Source organism: Balaenoptera borealis, assembly GCF_965194805.1.
Source record: "Balaenoptera borealis genome assembly, chromosome: 3".
NCBI lineage: Eukaryota > Metazoa > Chordata > Mammalia > Artiodactyla > Balaenopteridae > Balaenoptera > Balaenoptera borealis.
The window spans coordinates 64,726,008-64,749,738 of record NC_138866.1 but is presented as its reverse complement, the minus strand read 5'-3'; the positions used below and the strand labels follow the sequence as shown (position 1 = coordinate 64,749,738).

Here is a 23,731-nt window from a genome sequence, read left to right as displayed (position 1 = left end):
CAGATTCTTGTAACTTCAGGGGGATGAACAATACAAATTAAGATCTGGGTGCTTTCCAGGAATGGCTCAGCTGAAAGAAAAAATTTTTTTTCTTTTAATACAGTTGTGCCTATTCACAAATCACATGCAGTTGCCTAACGAGTCCATATTTGCTTCTGAGGTTTCACATTTGCAAACTACACTGCTGAGAAAGTAAGTGATGTGTTCACCCACCTCTGGTGTGAGCTGACTGATTTAATGTACACAACAGATAAGTACTAGAATAGTCAAAATTCTAAACCAGTAGCACAGAACCTTCAAATACAAATATCTTACCCTTGTTCAGGACATTCATTTCTCCCCAAGAATTCTTTTTAATGTATAAGACTTAAATTTATGTTTAAGAACTAGTAAACTATAGCAGTTTGACAGCCATTCACACTTAATTCTGTGCATTAAACCAACAGCATTCTTTTCCACAAATATCCATTGTTAGGACAATGCGCTCAGACAGAATTTATGAGAAATGGAATTATGTTACCAAGGAGATAGCATTTACTATAATGAAGAGTAGATCCTAGAAAATGGCCCCTTTTACAGCAGCTCAGAGCAGAGCCACAAAAGCAATTGATTGGTCTTGGCATTTAGTCTTATATCAGCTGTGTCATCCATAGCTTCAGGAGAGAGAACACTAATCTAAAGTGACATTTCTGTTCTGGCGGGCTTTTCTGCCCTGATGAAAGCAATTACTTCATTCCTAAATGATAATTTGCAGGAGTTTCAACCACTTTAATTGATAATTTTTTTTTGTTCTGAGTTCAATTGTGAAGTGATTAGCTGATTTGGTAAATAGAAATTTAAGGTGTGAAATATACAAGTTGCTTCAAGGTAAAGTGCTATTTATTGGGTGGAGAGAAATTACTTGATAAAGCTGCAAGATTTTTTTTCATTGTTATGGAATTGCCAGTTGGATAGCTTAAAGTTCTGGGGGAAAATGAAGAACAAAACACATTGATTCAGGAGGTTTTTGGCAGACACCAAAGCATACAATGAATAGTTTGGTCTTGCTGTGGTTCATTCAAGGGTTATTTGAATCAAGGTGAACATTGGTTGAAAAGGATTGTGCGGACCTCTCAGCTTTCTTTATTACTATTCTAATGACTCATTCTGGAATTAAATCCTCTTATTTAAAGTGTTAAGAATAAAAATGCTCATTGGCTAAAACCAATTAATTTAATTATTAAGTTCAAACATACACAAGGCATTTTCTGAAGATGAGGGAAGGCATTCAATTGAATGGCTTTAATTACTCTTTTGATCTATTTTACCACAAGTCAGAAATGGGTCATGATTATTCAATCAGAATATATCTTAGTTTAAACATTTTAAGGATGCATCTTGATTTTGATACTTCATCGAATGTTAGCAGTTGCAGATGTTTTTGACACTGGTTTTAAGCAATCAATTTCATGATATTTTCTTACATGGGGGAAAAATAATGGTCATTTCACATGTTAAATGAGAAAAATAAGGCAAGAACGAAGGTCAAACTGATTTAGCACATCAAGCAGTCTTTGTCAGCCAAGCTTAATATATCCTGAGTTTGTGGAACAAATGAAATTTTGCTGCTATGTTACACTTTGCTTCCAAACAACCATTACAACTGGTTTTATATATTGTGTGAGCATCAGACCATCAAACAGTGCATCTTTACTGACATGTTGCTGCAGCGATGATCTACAGCAGCAATCTGCCATTTATATAAGGGCAAAATGTGCATCTATATTTAGTTGTGAAATTGGCCTATTATACTCTTGATGTTTACAGAGGCTAACATAAATTAATGATGACAGCTATGAGCAGTGCATTAGATAAGCAGCAGAGTTCTTACCTTGAACTTGAAGGTTCCAGTTTTTACTTCCAGCATATACTATACTGCTTTCTTCACACATTAAAGGAAGGTTTCTGAAATTATTACCTTTTCTTGGAGAGCATTAAAAGACTTCAATTTGTGAATTATGCTGTACATAATCCTACCAGATAATAGTTGTTTATGCGTTTCTCCATTATATTACCTTGTAAGAATGCTGATATTTACAATCATGGGGAAAAAAATACTTCTGAAAGACTTTTATTCTTTGCAGTTGGCTGATTTGATTGACTTTGAACTCTATGTGATGTCAGTGTGTGGTGGGCTGTTTTACTGAAAGTAACGAAGGAAGGGCAAGCAGTGCTTATAGAATCTTCACTGTAGTTTTTCCCTGGAAAGTCTCCTCATTCAGCTCATGTCAGGGCAGGTGTAGGTACCGGAGTAACTCTAGGTCTCACCATTAACTATGACCAGAGATCTGACAAGTATGCAGGTGTTCAAAGCTTCATGAGTTAAAATGCTGCAGCCTTTGATGAATTTTTGATGGCTGCATTTTTAATACAGGTCGACCTTCTTCCTTTGAGGCTGCATGCCAGATTAATTGATAAATAGTAGAAGTCTGTAGTGCTGGGCTCTCCTAAGCAAAACAAGTAGGAAAATCCATAAAAAACTGCCTGTCTGGCTCCTTAGAAGTACTTTAAAAAGGTAAAATTTAAAGTAGTTTTGACCCTACCTTTCCTTTCCCCTACAGTTAGACGAACAAAACCTGCCATGTTCCTTTTTTTTTTTTTAATAAATTTATTTATTTATTTATTTATTTAGGCTGCATTGGGTCTTTGTTGCTACGCATGGGCTTTTTCTCTAGTTGTGGCGAATGGGGGCTACTTTTAGTTGTGGTGCGCGGGCTCTAGAGCACAGGCCCAGTAGTTGTGGCGCAAGGGCTTAGTTGCTCCGCGGCATGTGGGATCTTACCAGACCAGGGCTCGAACTCGTGTCCTCTGCATTGGCAGGTGGATTCTTAACCACTGCGCCACCAGGGAAGCTCTCCGTGTTCTTTTATAAACTAGTTATTATATTCTAAAAGTTTACATGAAGATGTTAAAGCTGAGGCTTAGAGAGAGGATTTTTGTGTAAGAGAGTGTGGATCTGTCAGTCATGTCCATATAAGAAGCCATTCCACAAATATAATTATAAATCATAAAAAAATAACTGATAGAAATCTATGCTATGAAGAAGTCATCGGAGAAGAAACATTTGATTAAGTTGACTTACTTCTGTTGTTCCTCTGTGACAATTATTATTTTTGCTCTGTTATATTCTGTAAATCTCCAGCTATATTGTTTCCGTAATCATTATCGCCATTTCTGTGAAGTAGGAAACCAAATAATCAATTTTGCAAAACTAAATTTTACAAAAGACCAGCCACAAAAGATAACTTACCTCTTTTAATTTAATGAGTCATCACATCCAAAATTATCTGTTTTTTCCACCATGGACAAGTGGCCCAGTGAAAAATTGACACCCTTATCCAGCTCTGTGGCAGTTCAGAGAGATTACAAGTCCTGAGTATATTTCATAATATTGGCTTTGTGATAGTGGCAGTACCTATTTTTTTTTTTTTAAGTTTTTACCTTTTTTTCCTGTCTCATTGCTGGCTCAAGTAAAGTTTCATGATTCAGCCTTGCCCCTGATGCGGAGGCCAGAGCAAAAAATGCTGCTGCCCTTTCAAGTTTCTTCCCTGTTCCAGATGTTCTGGCTGAGCTCTCCATGGTCCTGGATTTGGGGCTTTGCCTGACATTAAAGAGAACTTTCAGATTTGTGATGTTTTGGGAGATACTTTGAAAGATCTTCTTCCTGCTAGGAGTGCACATATACTCTTTCTGACTCATAATTATCATTGCAATTTTCAAGTCTTCCATAGAAGCTTTCGCCATCTTCCCGAGTTACCCGTTCCCTTAACTACTGTTTGGATGTTCATTTTTCTATGTAAACAAAATTGAGTGTCTTACCATTGAATGCCACTTTTTTCTACTTTAGGGAACAAAAAAATGACCCCTTATTATTCTTAGTACAGGCAATCACTTATTTATAACATTTAACCTTCCATTAATGAGACATATGTTTTATTTTTTATTTGAACAAGTTATTGAGTAGACCTGTGGTATAAAACAGATAGACCATAGGCATAAGGAGGACCATAATGAAAAATCAATATCTCTGCAATCAAGTAGTTTTATTTAACTGAAGTACACAATGTGGTATATCAGAACCAGTGGATAGAAATCATATTGGTGAGAACAGAGTGTAAATTATAAATGGACCTTAAAGCATAGAACAGTCAGTGTGACCTAAACTTAGGTTTTCACTTAACACATCTTATAGAGTATTGCTGTGTGCCAGGCACCACTGTAAATATTTTACAAAAATTACCTCACTTAATTTCAACAAGAACCTTATGAAGCAGATAGTATTATCATCCCATCTCACAGGTGAGAAAAACTGAGGCAAAAGAAGTTAAGTAAATCGCTCAAGTTTACATAATTCGTAAGTTATAGAGCCAGGATTTAAATACAGGCAGTCTGGCTCTGCAATCCACACACTTACCCTCTGCCTTCCGCTAGTGTGGAGGACATGCTGAGAGAGGCAGCAGACAGAACTTAAAGAAAGTGAGAATCGTGAGCTGAGAGAACATGGAAGGAGTTTCAGAAATCAGCAGTTTAGGGTTGTCACCAAGCAGAAGTCAGGCCTTTGATTTAATTTCTACTGTCACTGGGAAATAAAATTTACTATAAAATGAAGGTCACAAGTGGCAGTTTGAGAGGACAATGAGGAAAACAAATAAGTATTCAGAATTATAAAACTGTAACCAGAGTAAAAAAAAAAAAAAAAGTGGTAGGAAAGAGGCTACTGGTTAAAGAAAATTACAAAGAATTGTGGAGGAATAAGGTTATAATCAGATGTGGTACTAGGATCAAAACAGTTGGGCTTTTGTCCCCAGGTAAGTTTTACAATTACTGTAATAATAGTTAATGATGCTTATATAACGTTTACAACATGGCAGGCATTTAGCACTTTACATATATTAGCTCAATTACTCCTCTGAGCAATATTGTGATGTATGTACTAATATAACGTCTATTTCCCAGATGAGGAAATTGAGGCCTAAAGAAGTTGAGACACCTATCCAAGGTAGCCCAGCTAGTAACTGTGTGATGATGTGAATACTTACAGTCTGACTACAGAGCCCCTACTCCTAACCCCTGTGCTTCCAAGAAAGTTTAAGGAAGGGTTGACTATATTTTAAGCATTCTTAAGTCTTTCCAACTTAGTAAAATTCTTAGTTGTAAAACTCTGAAGTAGACTCTACCACATTTAGAGCTTACAAACTATCTTAACTGTTATCACATTATTGACCAGAGATGTATTAATACATCTTTTGTTACCCAAACATTATTGACCAGAGATGTATCAATATCACATAACAAATTGCCGGCCACAGGCGTCAGTTTCCACAAAAATCCCCCAGTTAATAATAAGTTAAAATTTAGAATTGTCCAAGGGGTTTAACTCTTTGTGGTCTACAATATACTACCATGAAATTATCATATGAGTCATTGCAGTGGTCCCAGGAGATTTGCCAAATACTCCTTGTTTGTCATTCTCATGATCTACGATGATAAAATTGAGGCTCAACTTAGAGACTTAGAATTATAATGCCTACAGTGGCCAAAGTGGGTCTCATAACTCCTTCATTGGGACTCTTTCCGCAAAATATACAACTTGCCAAAGGAACTTAAAATAGATGGAAATATTAAAAAAATCACTTTACATTTATAAGCACTGACTGCTAAATCTTCATTCTTAGTAAACTCTTTTTTGATTGCTTGTCAGCTATGCTTAAAGATATAACTATAGAATGTAAAAATTGTTTCAAAGTGTTGAAGGGAAACATACATAAAGTAATATTATTTTAACCAAGGTATTTCTTTAGGATAAGTTAATTCTAGCAACATCAATGGCAAAAAGAGGGCAGAATCCAACTTTATAATCCTTATATGAGGAAATTCTATACGTTAGATTATTATTTTTTTGGTTGGGTGCTGGGCCCCTTTTGAAAATCTGAAAATCATTTACCATCACCCCCAAAATATACACATATATACATAATTTTGCCTATGATTTTCAGATACGTGTGTGTGTGTCTTTGGAAATAGTTGTTGATTTTGTTGCTGGTGGTGGTAATTATTAGTGAGGATGATACTGTCGTCATCAAAGAGAGTTGAAATTTTGATTTGTGGAGGGTTTTCTGTTATTCAGAGTCCAAGTGAAAGAACTTTAAAGCAGTGGGAAGTTTGGACCCAAGGAGTATTTACTGTTTAATCATATTTTAGGTGGCAGAGATCAGGCCATAACATTCACTCACATACAGTCAATCCATTCTTTCTTTAGTATATAGAAATGCAACCATAATGTTTTGGTTTAGAACAGAATGTATAAATGCAAATTTATTTTAGGTTTTAATGTAGTCCTTAATTCAATTTGAGAATTACTTGTAACTAGGCTCTACTTCACAAAAGCAGGCAAAAGATTAATCCACAATCTGTCATTGTCTTAAGGACTTTAGCTTCATCTATTGTATCAGCATCTCCACAACCTTTATAATCCTTTAACTGTATTTTATTGCTGTTGCCCTCAAAACCAGTTACTACTTATTACAGACACAGTGCTATCATTCGGAAAGTCTTCTGTACTATGGTGTCAGCATAATGATGTGATGTGGGAGTCATGGAAACCCATTGTTATTAAGATTATAGCCAGGACGATTACTCCAGTAGGGTAACACAGTTGTGGGTTAGAGATTTCTTTAAAAAGGGGAGAGGTAGAGAAGAGAAAAACGATAAGGAGGTAGTATGGGAACACGTAAAGTAAGTGCTATTTTAGAAAAGTCAAGTGTCAGAGGGCAATGTTTAGGCAAGGCACCCCAAAACCTTAGTGTCCACATATTCCCCTTCTTTGAGTAGACAAAAGAAGTCATCTCCCCTCTACCTCACCCCTGGAGCTCATTGGGCTGCTCCCTGTGATCTTGGGCTTTGCCTACCCTTAGGATTAGTTTTTTTTCCCTTAGATTATTGATAACCCTATGCAGTGATATCAATTTCAGAATAACTGCCTAATCCTCTACTTGCTTCAGTTGAATAGAGAAATTCCTAGTGTGAATATTAGTAATATTAATTATATAACAAGTGAATCCATTTGTGATCACTAAGTGACATGTGTAAGTAAAATTATATATAACATCCATGTAAAACTTCTGGCAAAATTGGCCTCCCAAATTATTACCCAATTGCAAAATGAGTCCCTGCTCCATTATTGACCAAATGGCATGTTCTGTTTGGCTCGCATGATTTTTAAAAACTCCAATTAGTTAACATAAAATTAACACATAACATAAAATTGGAAGTGCTATGTAAAAATTCAGATTTTGTTTTCTAGAAATAGCAACAGCAGAAATCTGGCAACACTAGGCATGCCTTCCCCCAAGGCAGCACACACAAAGCTGAAACGGTGTGCACTTTCCTTTGCCTGGGCTTTCATCCTCCACTTCTCCACAGGTGGCATCAGGCCTCTTTACTCATTGACATTCCCTGCAAGCCCTTGAGTTTGCAGCCCCTGCTCTAGAGCTCCATCATAGTCACTTACTGGACCAAAAAGAAAAGAAAAAAAAAAGTAAGTTCAGCCCACCTTCTGGAGTAGTATTCGATTACAAGAACACAAAAAGAGCAAAGCATTGAACTTGAACCACTGCACTCTACAAGTGGTAGAGAAAACATGTCAAATGACATAGTTCTTTTGGCACAGCTGACTTAAATGGTGTTAGATTACTTTTATTATATAGAGGGAGGGCTATGAATCATTGTTTTATCCTACGATGTTGACCTGGATCCTGGTTATACTTATACTTTGTCAGATTGTAAGGCATCTCTTACTTTTATTTACATAATTTTCAACAAGCCACACTGAGCATTTAAAGAAGTGAATGGAGGCCAGCTAAAATTTTGGGAAATAAATGGCATAACATGTCTTTTCCTTATAAATTAGTGATGTTTCTGCTTATCACCAACATTAAGACAAAAGTTTGTCACCTGTGACTGCTTTGACTCTGAAAATGATAGCATTAATTTGTCTAGTTCTGAGAAATTCATTAGTTAGCTAATGTAGAATATTTTATTAATAGAGTGAACATGAAACCGGTAGGGGTATTAGCCTAGCAAGTATTTGACCATAGCATTATGGCATTACTTAAATCACATAGATATTCAATAAGATACCTGAAATGTCTGCAGTGAAAACAGTGTTTCCACTATGAACAATATCAGATGTGGTCTAAGGTAATAGGGAATGTTATTGCTCATATTAAGAGATTGGAGCCACACTGCTGGACTCATTTTAATCTATTCCTCTGGTCTTGCTTCCTTCTTATTTCTCTTTCTTGATATTTTGTAATGGGAAACCAGAATGCTAGATTCAAAGATTTAAAATGCCTTAAAGTCCAATAAAATGGATACTTACAAATGATGTTAATAATACCTTGATACTGTAAATATTGCCCAATTATTTATCATCACAGTCTGATTTTGAATTTATTTTTCATCAGACACAAAACGGAGCAATTCAGAGTAGGTGCACTTCTCCTGTCAGATGCTCACATACAACTTCAGTTGTGCTAGATTCTGCCCTCAGCAATATGAGCAAACTTCAAACAGAAATGTACATGAATAGTTAAAGGAAAATGCTGGATCCCACCTGTTGCCTCTTACGTGAAGTAATATGTCTATAATGTTTATAAATTTTAATAAGCCATACAGGGCTTTATCTTTCAACATTAAATTTATGTTATCTTAAAGTTTGACTTTTCTGGGTGATATATTTTATTCTCTAGTATCTTAGAGAGCCTATCCATCTATGAATGTATGTTCATTAATAAAGAATTAAAGTATTCTCTTATCAATCAATTACCAGTGCATTTATATAGTTACATTGAAATCTTCATTTCCAATAAGATGTTTTCTTTATGTGGCTGAAGGTCATGGTTCTTATTGAGGGCTGGAAGCACGCCAACATTTTATTTGTTAATTCTGTGAACTGTGTGTTTGTTTACCCTTTGTTTCTCAAGATGGTAATTGAAATAAATTTTTTCAAATGTGTCCTTCTGATGCTTTACAATTCCATAGTGATAACGGTTAAATGAACAAAACCATTAGCTTAAGAATAGGTATATAAATACAATCCCAATCTTTTAAATTGCTCATAGCTGATAACATCCAGCATCACCTGGAAATCTTATGTCTTAGAAACAATGAATATATCTCAGTACATAGGTGATTGGAGGAAAAAACTTAACAAGCAAACTATTTTTACTCATTGCACTTGAGTTTATGGCATATAAGCCCAGAGGTAGAATTTATGGTTTTAGAGGTCATTGTCTGGAACTCCTTTTACTATGTCCCTGGAATTTTGAAGATGATTTTGGTAGATTTTTGCTCGGGGAAAAAAGAAGTATAAGGAAAAGCAGTTTATGCCTGATGACAGAATCCCATGTTCTAAACAACACTTTTTCACTCCTTTGATTCCAGTTTACAAGCATTGAGAAAGGAGAAGTCCCGGGATGCTGCTCGCTCCCGCCGGGGAAAAGAAAACTTTGAGTTCTATGAACTGGCCAAGCTGTTGCCTCTTCCTGCAGCCATCACTAGCCAGCTTGACAAGGCCTCCATCATTCGACTTACAATTAGCTATCTGAAAATGAGAGACTTTGCTAACCAGGGGGACCCTCCATGGAACTTACGAATGGAAGGCCCTCCACCTAACACTTCAGTAAAAGGTAAGGCTTCAGCCACTGTTCATCCTGGAATATGGTGGTCTGTAGGTGTCTCTAAGCTGAAATGTTTACCATCATCCTTTCTTCTTTTCCTGCATATCAAATCCTTTAAAGGGATACAAATGTGGAAATCTGAACTCTGCATGAGAAAGACACCATGTGAAGGTGAAATAAACCTCTTCTATTTCTATTTTATTTTCAAAAAGTCTGTCAGCCTAAATATTCTATCACTATAGATAAGGTTTCAGGGAAATGAGAATGAAATGACTTAACATTTATATGCTTCTTGGGTTTAATTTATGTTACGCTAATACATGCAAATTATTATTAAGGGGTGGAGTATGAGAGTATTTGTTAAAGGGTAGGGCTATTTTCTGGTTTTAGTTACAAAAGAGGATGGGAGCAAAGTACAACTATAGCAGGCATTTTGAGTAATGATTTCATTGACTAACAAAATGATTAATGTATGCATTAATGTTTCAACTCTTTATGCATATTGCATAAAATTTATAAATATAAACATGTATTTGTGCTCCCAATCATTGGTGCAGTTTCCCTTAAAACTTATTATTTAGAAATTTTATGCCTTCTTCACTCTGATACTTAAGAGGGTTATTTTCTTGTGTGTTCTTGAAACGCCTAATAATTGATGAGATTTTAAACATATGAATATGCATGCATATGTTTATTGATGTACATGTGGTGTTGGTCATTGATTTTCTGTCTTGAAAATGTATCATTCAAGGCATGGGATGGGATCTGCTGGGTTTTGTGCTTTAACCTTGTATCTAGGCCCTTGCGTGGAATAAAACTGGACATTTGGTGGAATTGTAGGCAGCCTCCTCTGGGGGAGGAATTAGATTCTTTAGTTATGTGATTACACCTTGACAATGACTTATGAAGTCCCTGTACTCTTGGCTGTTGTAGGGAAGGGTACTAGGAGAGAGCTATAACCTCTTATGAGATTCAAATTAAAACGAAGGGTCAAAAGCAGTGACTATTGACAATTCTGTGCTAAGAGGTATAATCATATGTAGGTATGTACCTGTGTGAATCTGTTTATATCTTTGCTATTGTTACTTAGAGATTGTGTTTCTTAGGCTTATTAGAGAAGGAAAATTAGAATTCAAATTGTAACAAGTTATTTTTCTCGAGAGCAGGGGTTAGCAAACATTTTATGTAAAGGCCATATAGTAAATATTTTAGTTTTGGCGGAGTACTCAACTCTGCCATTGTAGCATGAAATCAACCATAGACAGCATGTAAACAACAGGGTATGGCTGTGTTCTAACAAAACTGTACTTACAAAGCAGGCAGCTGCCACCAAATCTGGCCCACAAGCCAGAGTTCACAGACTCCTGCTCTAAGTATAAGAATGACATTTGAAGGTTGAGAAGAACATACAACAGAGATAGCTCTCAAGGGCAGGGTGTAAGTATAAGGTAGCAGAGTACAAATAAAACAAGGCACATTCATGCTGTTCTTCTACAGCCCTTCTGCCCTTAAGAATGTTGATGTCAACTTGGTAATACACCAGTCCATGTTGCAGATGCTAAAGTAGTGGTGAATTTTCCCAAGCTAAAGATGTGAATATAATCCTAGTAAATACTTAAGAGTTTATTCAGTAGGTTGTCTTTGTGTTTATTCCAAATCATGTAAGATGAATGGATAAATACAGCAGGTTAGAAATCACACAACATGCAAAATATATTCTTAATCTTATTATTCAATTTGAAATACATTGAGGGACTAGACTTACATTAACTTGTTTAACATAATTATCTTTTATTTCCATCTTTTCTTTAAGAGAGTTGGCAGTTTATAGGCTTCCTTGGTAGTGGCGGCTGCCAAAGTAGAAAAACCTAATGGTTCCATGATCTGTCCGTTCTTCTACGATGTGATCATTCTGCTTGCTTTTAGAATCATGGCCTTTTAGAGGTGCACAATTATAGACACTATAGAACTAAGCCCTCATTTTACAGGTGAGGGAAATGATATAGAAAGGGTTTACGGTTAAGTGTTAGAAGATCTAAAACTAGAATCCCGTTGTTCTGCTTTTCTGTCTAGGGTTCTTTCTATCAGATATCATTTCTAGCAATGATATTTGATTTCTATCACTATCATCAAACATTCCAGGTGAGAATGCTCTCAGCTTTGGACTATGGCTAATAATTCATTTTTATTTTGTGACCTTCAGTCAACTCAACTCTGTAACTACTAATGATGAAGATGGATAAAAACAAGATAAAATATGATGTCTGCCCATAACGGTGTTTCAGTCTTTGGAGGAACATGGTGGTGTCAGTGAGAAAAATGTGGAGGTTGGGATGGATGTTTTGAAGCCTGGAAAGAGATACCAGATTTTATTACTTAAAAAATTTTATCCAGACTATGGCAGAGCATCCAATTTGGCACATGCATATTCTCTCTATTAGGAAACTGATGATAGTCTAGAACTGAAGACTATACCGTACTGAAGTATAGAGACTCTATACTGTTTACCTTGGCTCTCAAATGTTGCTAGGAATGCAATGGGCACTTTCTATAAGCTGGTCCTGCTGTACGATATATGTATTTTTTATTGCTTTGCTCTAGTTCTATAATGCAAACCTGCTACTCATTCTGATCAAACATTCATGAAACAACATCAAAAGAAATTCATTTTAATTTATTAAGGTGTTGTATGTTGTGCCCTTGAAGAAGTTCATATGGATAAACAAGCTTATATAAATAGCCTGCAGTATCATGTGAAGTGAAGTTCATAATCCAACAATAAAACGATAGACATTATACTTCGTGCTTCTCCAAGCAGTCTCTTGAATAAACCTAAAGGCATTTGGAAATATATATGAAAAGTACTTATACGATGTAGGCAACATGTCTTTTTAATGCAATGAGTTGTTCATGTTTAATAATTAAATTTCAAAACTTAAATTTAAATTTGTCCCAAACAACTATATAGAAATTTAATCATTTTAATTTACTGCTTCAGAAAGGTCCTTTATTCTGCCCTGTGTTCATTACATCTTTTCTTAAAGTCTGTAATGTTTGATGAGTTTGTTTTGTGATGCCAATTGTGTACAGATTATTACAAGTCATGCTTGCAGAAAGAACACTCAGGTGACAGTGTGTAATATGTCCTGAGTCAGTTACTTCATGGAAGTGATATGTTAAGCAATTGGAAGGTAACAGATAGTTTTTCCTATTATTTTAGAAATATCTCTATTGTTATAATACAGATCAAATCTACAATGGACGTTATGCATTATTCAAAAAATGACCAGGCATTCTCAGCAGTGTTTTAACTAAATAACTGATGATTGTAACCTTTAAAGAAATCTCATTGTGGTGACTGTTGGTAAATCACTTCTCCATTCATAGTAATCTCTATGTAGAGGCTATCTAGAAACCATTATATCTTTTATTAATCTTAAAAGCAATGGCTGCTGATTTGACATTTGCTAAAACTAGATAAATTTTCTGTCTTTCTAATATCAATTCACAGACTTCAGTCAATTTTTGGAGTATATCTCCTACAACTCTATTAATCCAGGAATATTTACCACTGTAAGCATAAGTTTTATTTCACTTTAAACGCTGCAGCTTTTAAACAACAATTTGCCTATATGTGTGACAAGCCAGAATGCTACAATATGTAAAATACAAGACATTTATAGCCTTTGGAAGGGAACAATTGAAAAATATGCAAGACAACTGGTGATTAAAATTGACTGAACACATTAGGGAAGAACTTTAGTATTTTCATGGAATTTCCTTTCACTATTTCAGGCATCTATTGTGACTTAATGTAGATGTTTCTGAGAGGAGAGGAGACTTGCAGGTCTTTATTTAAGCAACTTATAATCTATCTTTAGCCAAAGACCAGACTGTTACTTAAGCAGTGATGTTTAATGGATTCATTTAAGTCAGTCCTGTAGGGTAAATGAGGATAGGATATCCTTCAGAGTGACATTGAATTACTACTATAATGATTGTCTCCAAGATTCATATAGCATTTTATAAAATGGTTCTAGTTCCATAGAAGGTAGAGATTCCAAGACACTCTGAGTGATAGGTCTTCTTATTCCTGTTCTGGCATTTTACTGTGTGCTGACACACATTTACCTCTACCAAATGACATTCATGTTTGGAGGCAAGTGTCATATTCCTTGTTATTAAAAAAACATGTAAAAGAAAAGTTCTTAGAATCAATACATGGCATGTATAACAGCCTGTGGTATTCTTTTTTTTTTTTTTAAACACCAGTAAATGATAGAGCCCAGGGTGAACCCTTAGGTTGTGAAAAAGAGCTTCCTTATAAGGCTAGGAAAGTAGGAGAGAAGATGGAAACTTGGTGCTTGCTTGGTTCCCCTTCTTAACTCCATCATCCTCAGTAGACTGAGAGCCTGACTCCCTGCTCTAGTCTCTAGTTTCATTTGCCTCAACCCAAAGTCAGTGGTGGCATGAAATGGAAATAAAACCATCCAAAAGCTCAGCTGACAACGTTCATTCCTTCCTATTTTGGTAGCAAGTGCCAAGTTTTACTAGTGTATGAAAATACGTGATATGATTGCCTTTTCTTAGATATGCTTCCAGGAAGGCTCTTTAATTACACGTTATTATCCTTTACTATCTTTCCGATGAAGTTAATCACTTCTGAAAGAAGTTCATTTAAGAACTAACCTTTTACTTTCTTTAGTTTTACATCATGATGGGATGAGCAATGCTGATGTCACCACACATCCCTAGGATCTCCATCTTTGACACTGGACAGGAAGCGCTTTCTGACAAATATGGGCTTGATGGTAGAGTAAGTCCCTGAGACTCTAATTCTGTTAAGTTTCACATGTTATCAGGAAAAGCTTTGCTATTTATGAAGGGGGAGTCTCTAGTCTACCTGTAGCATGAAGAATGTAAAAAGCATTGCTGGGTTCTTGCCACATGCCGCTGTCAAAGAATTTGATTGGTCATCATTATTTTCAGTGCATCTGGCACTATTGAGCATCCAGAATTAGCCTCAACTCCAAACACCAACTCAAGGAAAGCGTATTTATGAGAGTATGACTGTGAGCGTGTGAAAATCCAGGTGTCCTAGTTAGCTATACTGCCAGGGCAACAAGCAATCACAATATCTTAGAAGTATGTCATAAAGCTTTTACTCTTCATGTGGCTGCGGGTAGTCTGGAGGTTGGCAGATCTAGGTTGGGCTTAGCTGTGTGGTTCTAATTCTTGCTGCAGCTCTGGCTGGGCTTGTCTTCTTGCTTAGGGTTCAGCTCAGGTCTTCCCCCTGTCAAGGAGCAGCAGATATTTGGGAGAAGCTCTTTTCATGGTGATGACAAAGGTATAAGAGGGGTGAACAAAAACAACACCTCTTACGGAAATTTTTGTGGAGACTTCTGGAAATGTGGGCAAAGGAGTGCATGTGTACTCTTTTTGCATCCTACATCAGGATTCATCTGTCTGTCCCTTTCTCCGTGGTCATCTCCTTTTTTTCCAGCATCACCGACTACCCAAACATTTATGCCTTTGTACATGCCACCATCTGACTGGATTGTCCTTTTTCTTCTTTTGGTTTTGCTGAACTAGTCATCTTCCAAAAGCCAGCTTAGATTTACTTGCTAAATTAATCTTCTCCCCTTCCCCAGAATATTAGTCATTTCTTTCTATAGCTTACTGATATACCATCTGTTGCTTTAGTATCAATTCACAATTCGTTATATACTTGTCTCTCTATATTTAGACTATGAACAATTTGAGGGGACAGTCTGGGTCATCTTATATCTGTGTACGTCTCCATGTGCAGTACCCAGGAAAGTAAGTCTTTAACCATGTTTTCAAATTAAATTGTATGGAATTGGATTGTATATTGGCATTGCTATTAGCAGAGCTAAACAATGCTGATGAAAGCTATGGGTGGGCCTATGTCATAAGCTAGGAAGAAGAAGAATAAAGGGAGAGTAAAAACAAAAGGCAGGGCAGAAGAAAAATATGGGGGAAATGATGGGAATAGTGTGAAACCAAGGGGAAAAAAAACAATGTACGGAGTAGGAGCTAGGAGGAGTGGTAGCCTACCTCTGCCCCCTGCCCTCTAGGATGAGTCCCTACCCTGTAATGACCTTCCCCTGCCAACATATATCTCTCTAATGTACAGGCTGAGGAGTTGAAAGTTAAAAAAGAAACAGTGTCAAGAAACCCTAAGTGTCCTGTGTGTGTGTATTCAAGTCTATTCAACACATGTCTGAGTGCCTTCTCTTAGTAAGTCCTCTGAGTCCTCTGCTGAATATTGTGGTGGGGACAAATAGAGAAAGTATAAGGCATGGTCCTGACCTTGGAGGTATTTATCATCTCTTGAGAAATACATTTGGAAAAAAAAGAGAGGAAGGAAGGAAGATTCAAGCTTTTGATACAATTAAATGTACCATGTGACCTAGGACAAGAAGGCCAAGAGAATCTTGGGTTTAAGGATCATACAGATCATCTGTTTCAATCCCTTTGCTATTTTGTTGAGCAAACTGATGAAGAGGGAAGTTTAGTGGTACAAAGTCAATAACAAGCTTGGGACTGGAATTTGAACCTCTGGAATCCCAATTCAGCACATTTTCCTCCATTTCTAAGTTTCGCATACGTCACCAGCTGTCCATCAGTATCCCTTTTTCCTCTTTACATTATACATGAACATATGTACACATATATGGCTCGTGTAGAGATCTGCCCTCCTTAGGTCAAATGTTACCACTGTGTCCAAATTCAGAAAACATTTTTAGGCTATTCAAAGGCGGAAGATTTAAAATTCAGTGAAAAGAATTCTTTTAAAAAAGGTATTAAATGCTAAAATTAGAGGAAGCTGTGTGAAGAGTCTATGGGGACTCTCTGTTGACTTTGCAACGAATCTATACGTCTAAAATCATTCCAGAATAGAAAGGTTATTTTTTTAAAAAGCACTATAATTTACTCTCATGACAGAAACTTAAGAAAAACCAATCTCTCCCCAAATGGAAACTTGTGTCCCAGTTTCCTACTTTTTCAACTGGTCACTGTTGACTCCCCACAGGCTTAACCTTCTCTAGGGCTTCATAGTTGGTTGTATTGTTTAAGAAATGTGATCAACAATTTTAATAACATCAGGATATGGAAGAAATAAGGTTGATTAAACTGTTTACATATGGTTTTCTTCAAAACTTTGTAAATGACTTATTTCCATCAGTAAGGAGTCATAGGAGCACAAAGGTACACCCTGGTTATTCTCCTTCCTTTTTTCACTAAAAGTTATGACTAGTGCTACGTTGTCTATTCTTCTGAACTTGGTCAAAGGTTGCCTAAAAGGGGAAGTTAGAAAGCCAAGACAGAAACTAGGTTATAGAGTTCTAGAACAGGGTTGGCAAACTTTTTCTGTAAAGGACCAGATAGTAAATAATTTAGCCTTTGTGGTCCACAGAGTCTCTGCTGCAGTGATTCAACTCAAGTATTATAGCGCAAAAGCAGCCATACACAATTCGTAACTGAATGACTGTGGCTATATTTGAATAAACATTTATTTGTGGACACTGGAATCTAATTATGACATGTCATGAAATATTATTCTTCTTATGGTTTTTCTTAACTGTTAAAAATTTTTAAAAATTCTTAGTTTATGGATTGTGTAGAAACAGATGGCAGGCTGGATTTGACTGAAGACTGTAGTTTGCCAACTCCTGTAAAGAGCATTAGAACTGGAAGGGACTTAGGTACTTTTTTAGAACCCATTGTTGTCAAAAGCATACTGTTAGCTGTAAAAGGCTGGGTCTTGTGTTTGTTATATAGGTATAGTGATAACAATGAATGGCAAGTGAAGTGGAGTTTTTTTAAAAAAAAATTTATCTTCAGAGCTAATGTGTGTTCATGTAACGAACTTACTGTAGTGGCCAACATAACTAAATTGTGTGCCAGCCAGGGGTATCATGTTGCCGATTTTGCTAGGTTTCCATGGATGCACGCTATCTTCTGCATTGCATATATTGCAAAAAAATTAAGTGTAAGTCATCTTAAGTCATTGACATGATCTGGCTTACTGTTTTTCTCTGCTTCCTCAATTTAATGTTGCATATGATCCAAATGAGGGCTCTTCAGATAGTCTTCTCTAAATGCAGGTTCTTATAAAGAGAAACAAGATTAAAGCTTTGTCCACCGAAGACTATTGTTTGGTCATTTTGACTTAACTAATCAAACAGCTGGTCAGTTCAGTTAAATAATTATTTTGATTTATTTTCCCACGTAATTTATTATTTGTTTGTCTGATTCAGCTGGGGGATTAAGGCATGATACGGCTGTAACCATCATGAAAAAATTACTAGAAATAAGAAATTTGAGATGCGTATATCAAGAATCCAACATTATTATCAGCACTAGAATGAATAAGATTGGTAAAGCTAAGCTAGTTATTTACAGGTAGAGTTGAACATGTCTCCAAAACCATGTGTACATAGAGTGAAGACATATGGCTAAATTGTCTAGTATAATTTAATTTTCACAACTTACTAACCTAAACATTTTACTAAAGGAACAAAACACAGTCACTAGGAAATAGCTGCTGTGGTCTCTGCCATAGTCCGTTGAGATCAGTCCATCACTAGGTGTTAAAAGAGTGCTCAAAGGGTGAGTGCTACTGTGTGCAGTAGTTGGAAGAAACAGAAATTCGTGATTTCACAGTCAGAACTTCCCAAAGCACTGCACAGACTTAAAAAGTATTCAGTAATGTTTTGTAATTAAAGCACATCCCTCACATATAATTTTACAGTTTGGGAAATAAGGCTGTGTTGAATATCAGCACTGATGATGAAAACAGACTGTGTACACAGTTTGGGTTTTATATAAATACTTTGAAATACTGGCTTTCTTCTATAAAAATAGATGAATAGTATCCAGGTTTTTACAAGAATTTTAGCATAAAAGCAAAATTGCTATCATTTTTCATTTTGAAAAGAGACGTGAAGATCTCATAGAAAAAATTGTAAAGTGCAATATATGCTAGAGAGTTATGAAAGGAAAATTGGGAGGCCAATGCAGGTGAGCCTCACTTTGGGCATACTCAGGAACTTTTGTAAAGTGGTACAGTGATATTTTCTTACCTGACACATGACCTAACGTGTTCTTCATTGTATGTCCGATGGATACTGAGCTCCTGAAGTAGCAGACAAATCTGTAACAAGTTGTTCAGGCTTTGCTAGTCTGTAATTTACATTTGCTGAGCAATCAGATCAAACCTCCTTGTTGTGAGTCACATTTTTTTGCTATATGAACATCTCGTCTTGGGAAACTTAAATAATACCTTTACTACGATTAGAGGAGGGAACTCTTGTAGGGAGTTCTAAGAATCTATAACAAAGGCACTGTCCTTGTAAACAAGGCCAGTGGAGCCAGCAAAATGTATGAATGCAATGGAAGCTAAAGACCCCAGTCATCTTAATGTGTCATCAGAATTCCTTGTTAGTGACAAGGTCTTGGTCAGTGAAGTTGGAGACTCCTGAGTTCAAACCTCTGTGACTCTGAACATGTGAAATCTCTTTGGCCTCAGTTTTGTTTTCGAAAAAAATGATGCAGTTGAGCCTGAGGATACAACTGGTCTCATACTGCAGTAATCCTCAGCTGTTTGGGGAGGCTTTAGTGTACATAGAAACTACTGAAGACACGTGAGGATTCCTACTGATGATTTTTATCGTGTGTTAAAAGTAAGTTTTCTTTCTTTTTTGTGCGTGTAAGATTGTATTTCCAAAATGATGTTAATCAGAAGGAAGGGATTGCCAACATGTAGTATTTATTTTGAAATACCTTTAGGGTTTCTAACATGTAAAAAGTCTTAACTTGTATCATATGACAGAGCAGAGGAAATTTAGAGCCTTTCTTAAATAATACAGGTGATCTGGTGAAGTTAAGGCAACTTCGTGTTATGTGAATACTTAAAATAACAAGGTCTATGAAAGTTGGTTACATAAATTATTAATATGTGGCTATTTCCTCAAGATGCTAAGAAAACAAAAGCACTCTTAAAATAGACTGTTTCTGAAATGAAGGGTCATTTATTAAAATGAGTATAGTTGACATTTGCCTTCTCAGGATTTTGGCTTTATAGATAAAATCTTATAGTTGGTTTTAGGATAACAATTTTTTGTTGTTGTCGTTAGAGATCTGGAATGGGTTATATTTCTCTTTTCATTCTACTCATCTCTTCATCCTCTAAGTGTTTGAAAGCTTATTAAATTGCAAGGCTCTGCGGGGGATGCAAAGAGGGAAAAGACGGAACCTTCTCCTCTAGGAGTTTATAATCTAATGGGAGTGACACACGTGCTCACCAAATAAGAAGGAAAGATATTATTCATGTTGAAAGAGGTCTAAGCAAAGTACTGTGTGGTAACAGACAATGATTAACAGCAAATGGGGAGACCAAGAAGTTAATCTTTTACCTGGGCTTTAAAGATGGGTATGATTTTTAAATTGCACAGTTTTTCACAGGTGAGTATATTGAATCTATATAAGGAACTTTAAAATATATAATTTTATTACTGTCCAAGAAAACTATTTCATGAATTTCGACTTTTAAGTAAGTATTTTTCCAAGTCTTTATTTTAGATATCCATTGGTGTTGGATAATATATTATGCATAAATATAGTTAAAGCTGTAAACACAGTGACATTTCATTAGAATTGTGGTCCCTCAGTTGTCAAGTAAGCTTATGAAGCTTTTTCTTTTAAGAAGAGCATTTTAAACTGAATACCCAAATGCCATGTAGAACATGGAATACTTGTGTATATTTCTATTATCTGACCATATTCTCAGATAACCAAAAGCATGAATCACATACCATACTTATAAACTAAAAGCTTAATCAAATATAATCTAGTATCTTTCCTCTAATATATTAGCTTTATATAGAGCTGGAAGGAAGGCTGAAATGAGGTGTAGTTTTTAATTTGACAATCCTGATACACATAATTCATAGATTAGCATCTAAAACCTGGATATAGGAAGGCTCAGATTAGAAGAATAGCTGCCATCCTGGGAGCCTCTCAGTGGAATGGCCAAAGTTCAACCGTGCCACTGGAGCAGTGGCCGAGGTTCAGGTGCTCACCTTGGCACCCAGCTCGCACGCATCCCACGAAAGCCTGAAACTGGGAGGGAAAACTAGACGGCATGGAAGAGAATGTTTTGTACTTTTATTTCATTTAAATTAGCACAAAGGGAGGGAACAATTTTGCTTCACATGTGAAGTCAGTCATTTCTTGGGTTGCTAGCTCAATGTTTTAGCAGAACAGCTGTTCAGTACAATGTGGCTTTCTACAAGCAATATTTCTACTGCTAGAAAAGTGGCAGTCTGCCAAAGAGAGTGCCCAGACCAACCCCTAAACAAAAAAAAATCTTTTGTCAACGACTCTAATAATTTGTACAATTCAGGAAAAGGGGTGGTGGCACAGTCTTTGCAGATGTGCATTTATGATGCTATTTTTAAGCAGAGTAGCATGAAAGAATAGATTCATATGAGTCGTAAGTTGATCATTCATTTTAAGCGTTTGGCTTCTGCTCTTGCTAAAATTTCATTCTGTGTAAAGAAAACACAGCCAGCCTTGAAACGAGGTAAGGCAGGGTATGACAACAAGATGCAATTCTTCATTTTCAAACCTGTGATGCTTGCTCAAAAACAAGCATCATTTTTCCCCACCAAAGAAATAAATGCAGTTTTCTGATCCCCTCTCAGTAGAAACTTGCTATCCTTCAGCATTTTGAGGAAATAAACTCTTAATGAACCTGCGTTCTTTTACAGCAGTCCATTCTCTGAAAATGAGTTTAAGTGCTGAAGGAAATGCCAGAAGCATTTATGCAACCAGCACCAAATTAATGTGTGCTAATTCTCTGTAGTTTAACATCATAGGCGCCATGCAGTTTTTCTAGTATCAAAACCAGGTCTATAAATGTAAGGCCAGACACTATAAAACTCTTAGAGGAAAACGTAGGCAGAACACTCTATGACATAAATCACAGCAAGATCCTTTTTGACCCACCTCCTAGAGAAATGGAAATAAAAATGAAAATAAACAAATGGGACCTAATGAAACTTAAAAGCTTTTGCACAACAAAGGAAACCATAAACAAGACGAAAAGACAACCCTCAGAATGGGAGAAACTATTTGCAAACGAAGCAACTGACAAAGGATTAATCTGCAAAATATACAAGCAGCTCATGCAGCTCAATATCAAGAAAACAAACAACCCAATCCGAAAATGGGCAGAAGACCTAAATAGACATTTCTCCAAAGAAGACATACAGATTGCCAACAAACACATGAAAGGATGCTCAACATCACTAATCATTAGAGAAATGCAAATCAAAACTACCATGAGGTATCACCTCATACCAGTCAGAATGGCCAGCATCAAAAAATCTACAAACAATAAATGCTGGAGAGGGTGTGGAGAAAAGGGAACCCTCTTGCACTGTTAGTGGGAATGTAAATTGATATAGCCACTATGGAGAACAGTATGGAGGTTCCTTAAAAAACTAAAAATAGAACTACCATATGACCCAGCAATCCCACTACTGGGCATATACCTTGAGAAAACCATAATTCAAAAAGAGTCTTGTACCACAATGTTCATTGCAGCTCTATTTACAATAGCCAGGACGTGGAAGCAACCTAAGTGTCCATCATCGGATGAATGGATAAAGAAGATGTGGCACATATATACAATGGAATATTACTCAGCCATAAAAAGAAATGAAATGGAGGTATTTGTAGTGAGGTGGATGGACCCAGAGACTGTCATACAGAGTGAAGTAAGTCAGAAAGAGAAAAACAAATACAGTATGCTAACACATATATATGGAATCTAAAAGAAAAAAGAAAAAAAGAACCTAGGGGCAGGACAGGAATAAAGATGCAGACTTAGAGAATGGACTTGAGGACACAGAGAGGGGGAAAGGTAAGCTGGGACAAAGTGAGAGAGTAGCATGGAAATATATACACTACCAAATGTAAAATAGATAGCTAGTGGGAAGCAGCCACATAGCACAAGGAGATCAGCTCGGCGCTTTGTGACCACCTAGAGGGGTGGGATAGGGAGGGTGGGAAGGAGACGCAAGAGGGAGGAGATATGGGGATATATGTATGCATATAGCTGATTCACTTTGTTATACAGCAGAAACTAACACACCATTGTAAAGCAATTATACTCCAATAAAGATGTTAAAAAAAAAAAAAGAAACATAAACCAGGTCTAGTCTCAGATCTGTCTTCTGTGCCTTGGTTCTCCAAAATCTACACCAACAGATACTGCTAGCTTTGACTCCAGTGATGGAGTTAAGAAAATAAAATGATTTTTATAAATATAGGCCCCTGGGAAAGTACTCTCAAACTTCCCTTAGTAACAGAGGATAAAATCTGATATAATTCTCATCTTTGTTTTTATTCAACAATATAGATGGTATTTACATGGGAGAGCATTAGACCATCTACCCTATATTATTAAAATATAAAATCACAGTGAAGAGTAGCCCCCGCTCGCCACAACTAGAGAAAGCCCACGTGCAGCAACGAAGACCCAACGCAGCCACAAAATATATATATATGTATAAAATCATATACTCAAAATGGCATACAATTTAATACGGATTCATTCAGTAAGGGTGATCATTAGAGCAAAGACGACCCTGGAAGTTTTGCTGCCTGTATCAAAACCTTCCTCTGTTTCTGAGAGTTGGGGTCTTTTTTATTGTTGTTTTCTTTTTTAAAAAAATCCAATCTTTTCATATTCTGAATAGTGTAAAAAATACTCAATTAAATGGAGTTTTGTGTGTTATTAACCAGGAGTATTTTTGCTTCACTCAAAATGCAGTGCACCCATATCATGCTGTCCCCTCAAATTTTAACATTATATATATAAATAAATGAAAAAGCATTAACTTTGATTATGGGAACTTACTAAGATAGGTTATTTTATTTTACTAATGAACGTATATCTTTAAAATTTGTTATTCAGG

The 23,731-nt window shown here is 36.2% G+C and overlaps 1 protein-coding gene across 12 annotated transcripts in view; it reads left to right on the top strand.

Moving 5' to 3' along the window:
- Positions 1-23,731, top strand: part of NPAS3 (neuronal PAS domain protein 3) — an 853,648-nt gene that overhangs the window by 257,536 nt on the left and 572,381 nt on the right. For 8 of the 12 annotated variants that reach the window (XM_082384096.1, XM_082384094.1, XM_082384095.1 and 5 more), the window contains one exon: positions 9,484-9,728. In XM_082384096.1, the coding sequence (XP_082240222.1) occupies positions 9,484-9,728 (245 nt within the window). Of the gene's footprint in view, positions 1-9,483; positions 9,729-9,839; positions 9,891-23,731 lie in introns of all 12 variants that reach the window. The other 4 variants (XM_082384092.1, XM_082384088.1, XM_082384099.1 and 1 more) reach the window with 1 other exon arrangement.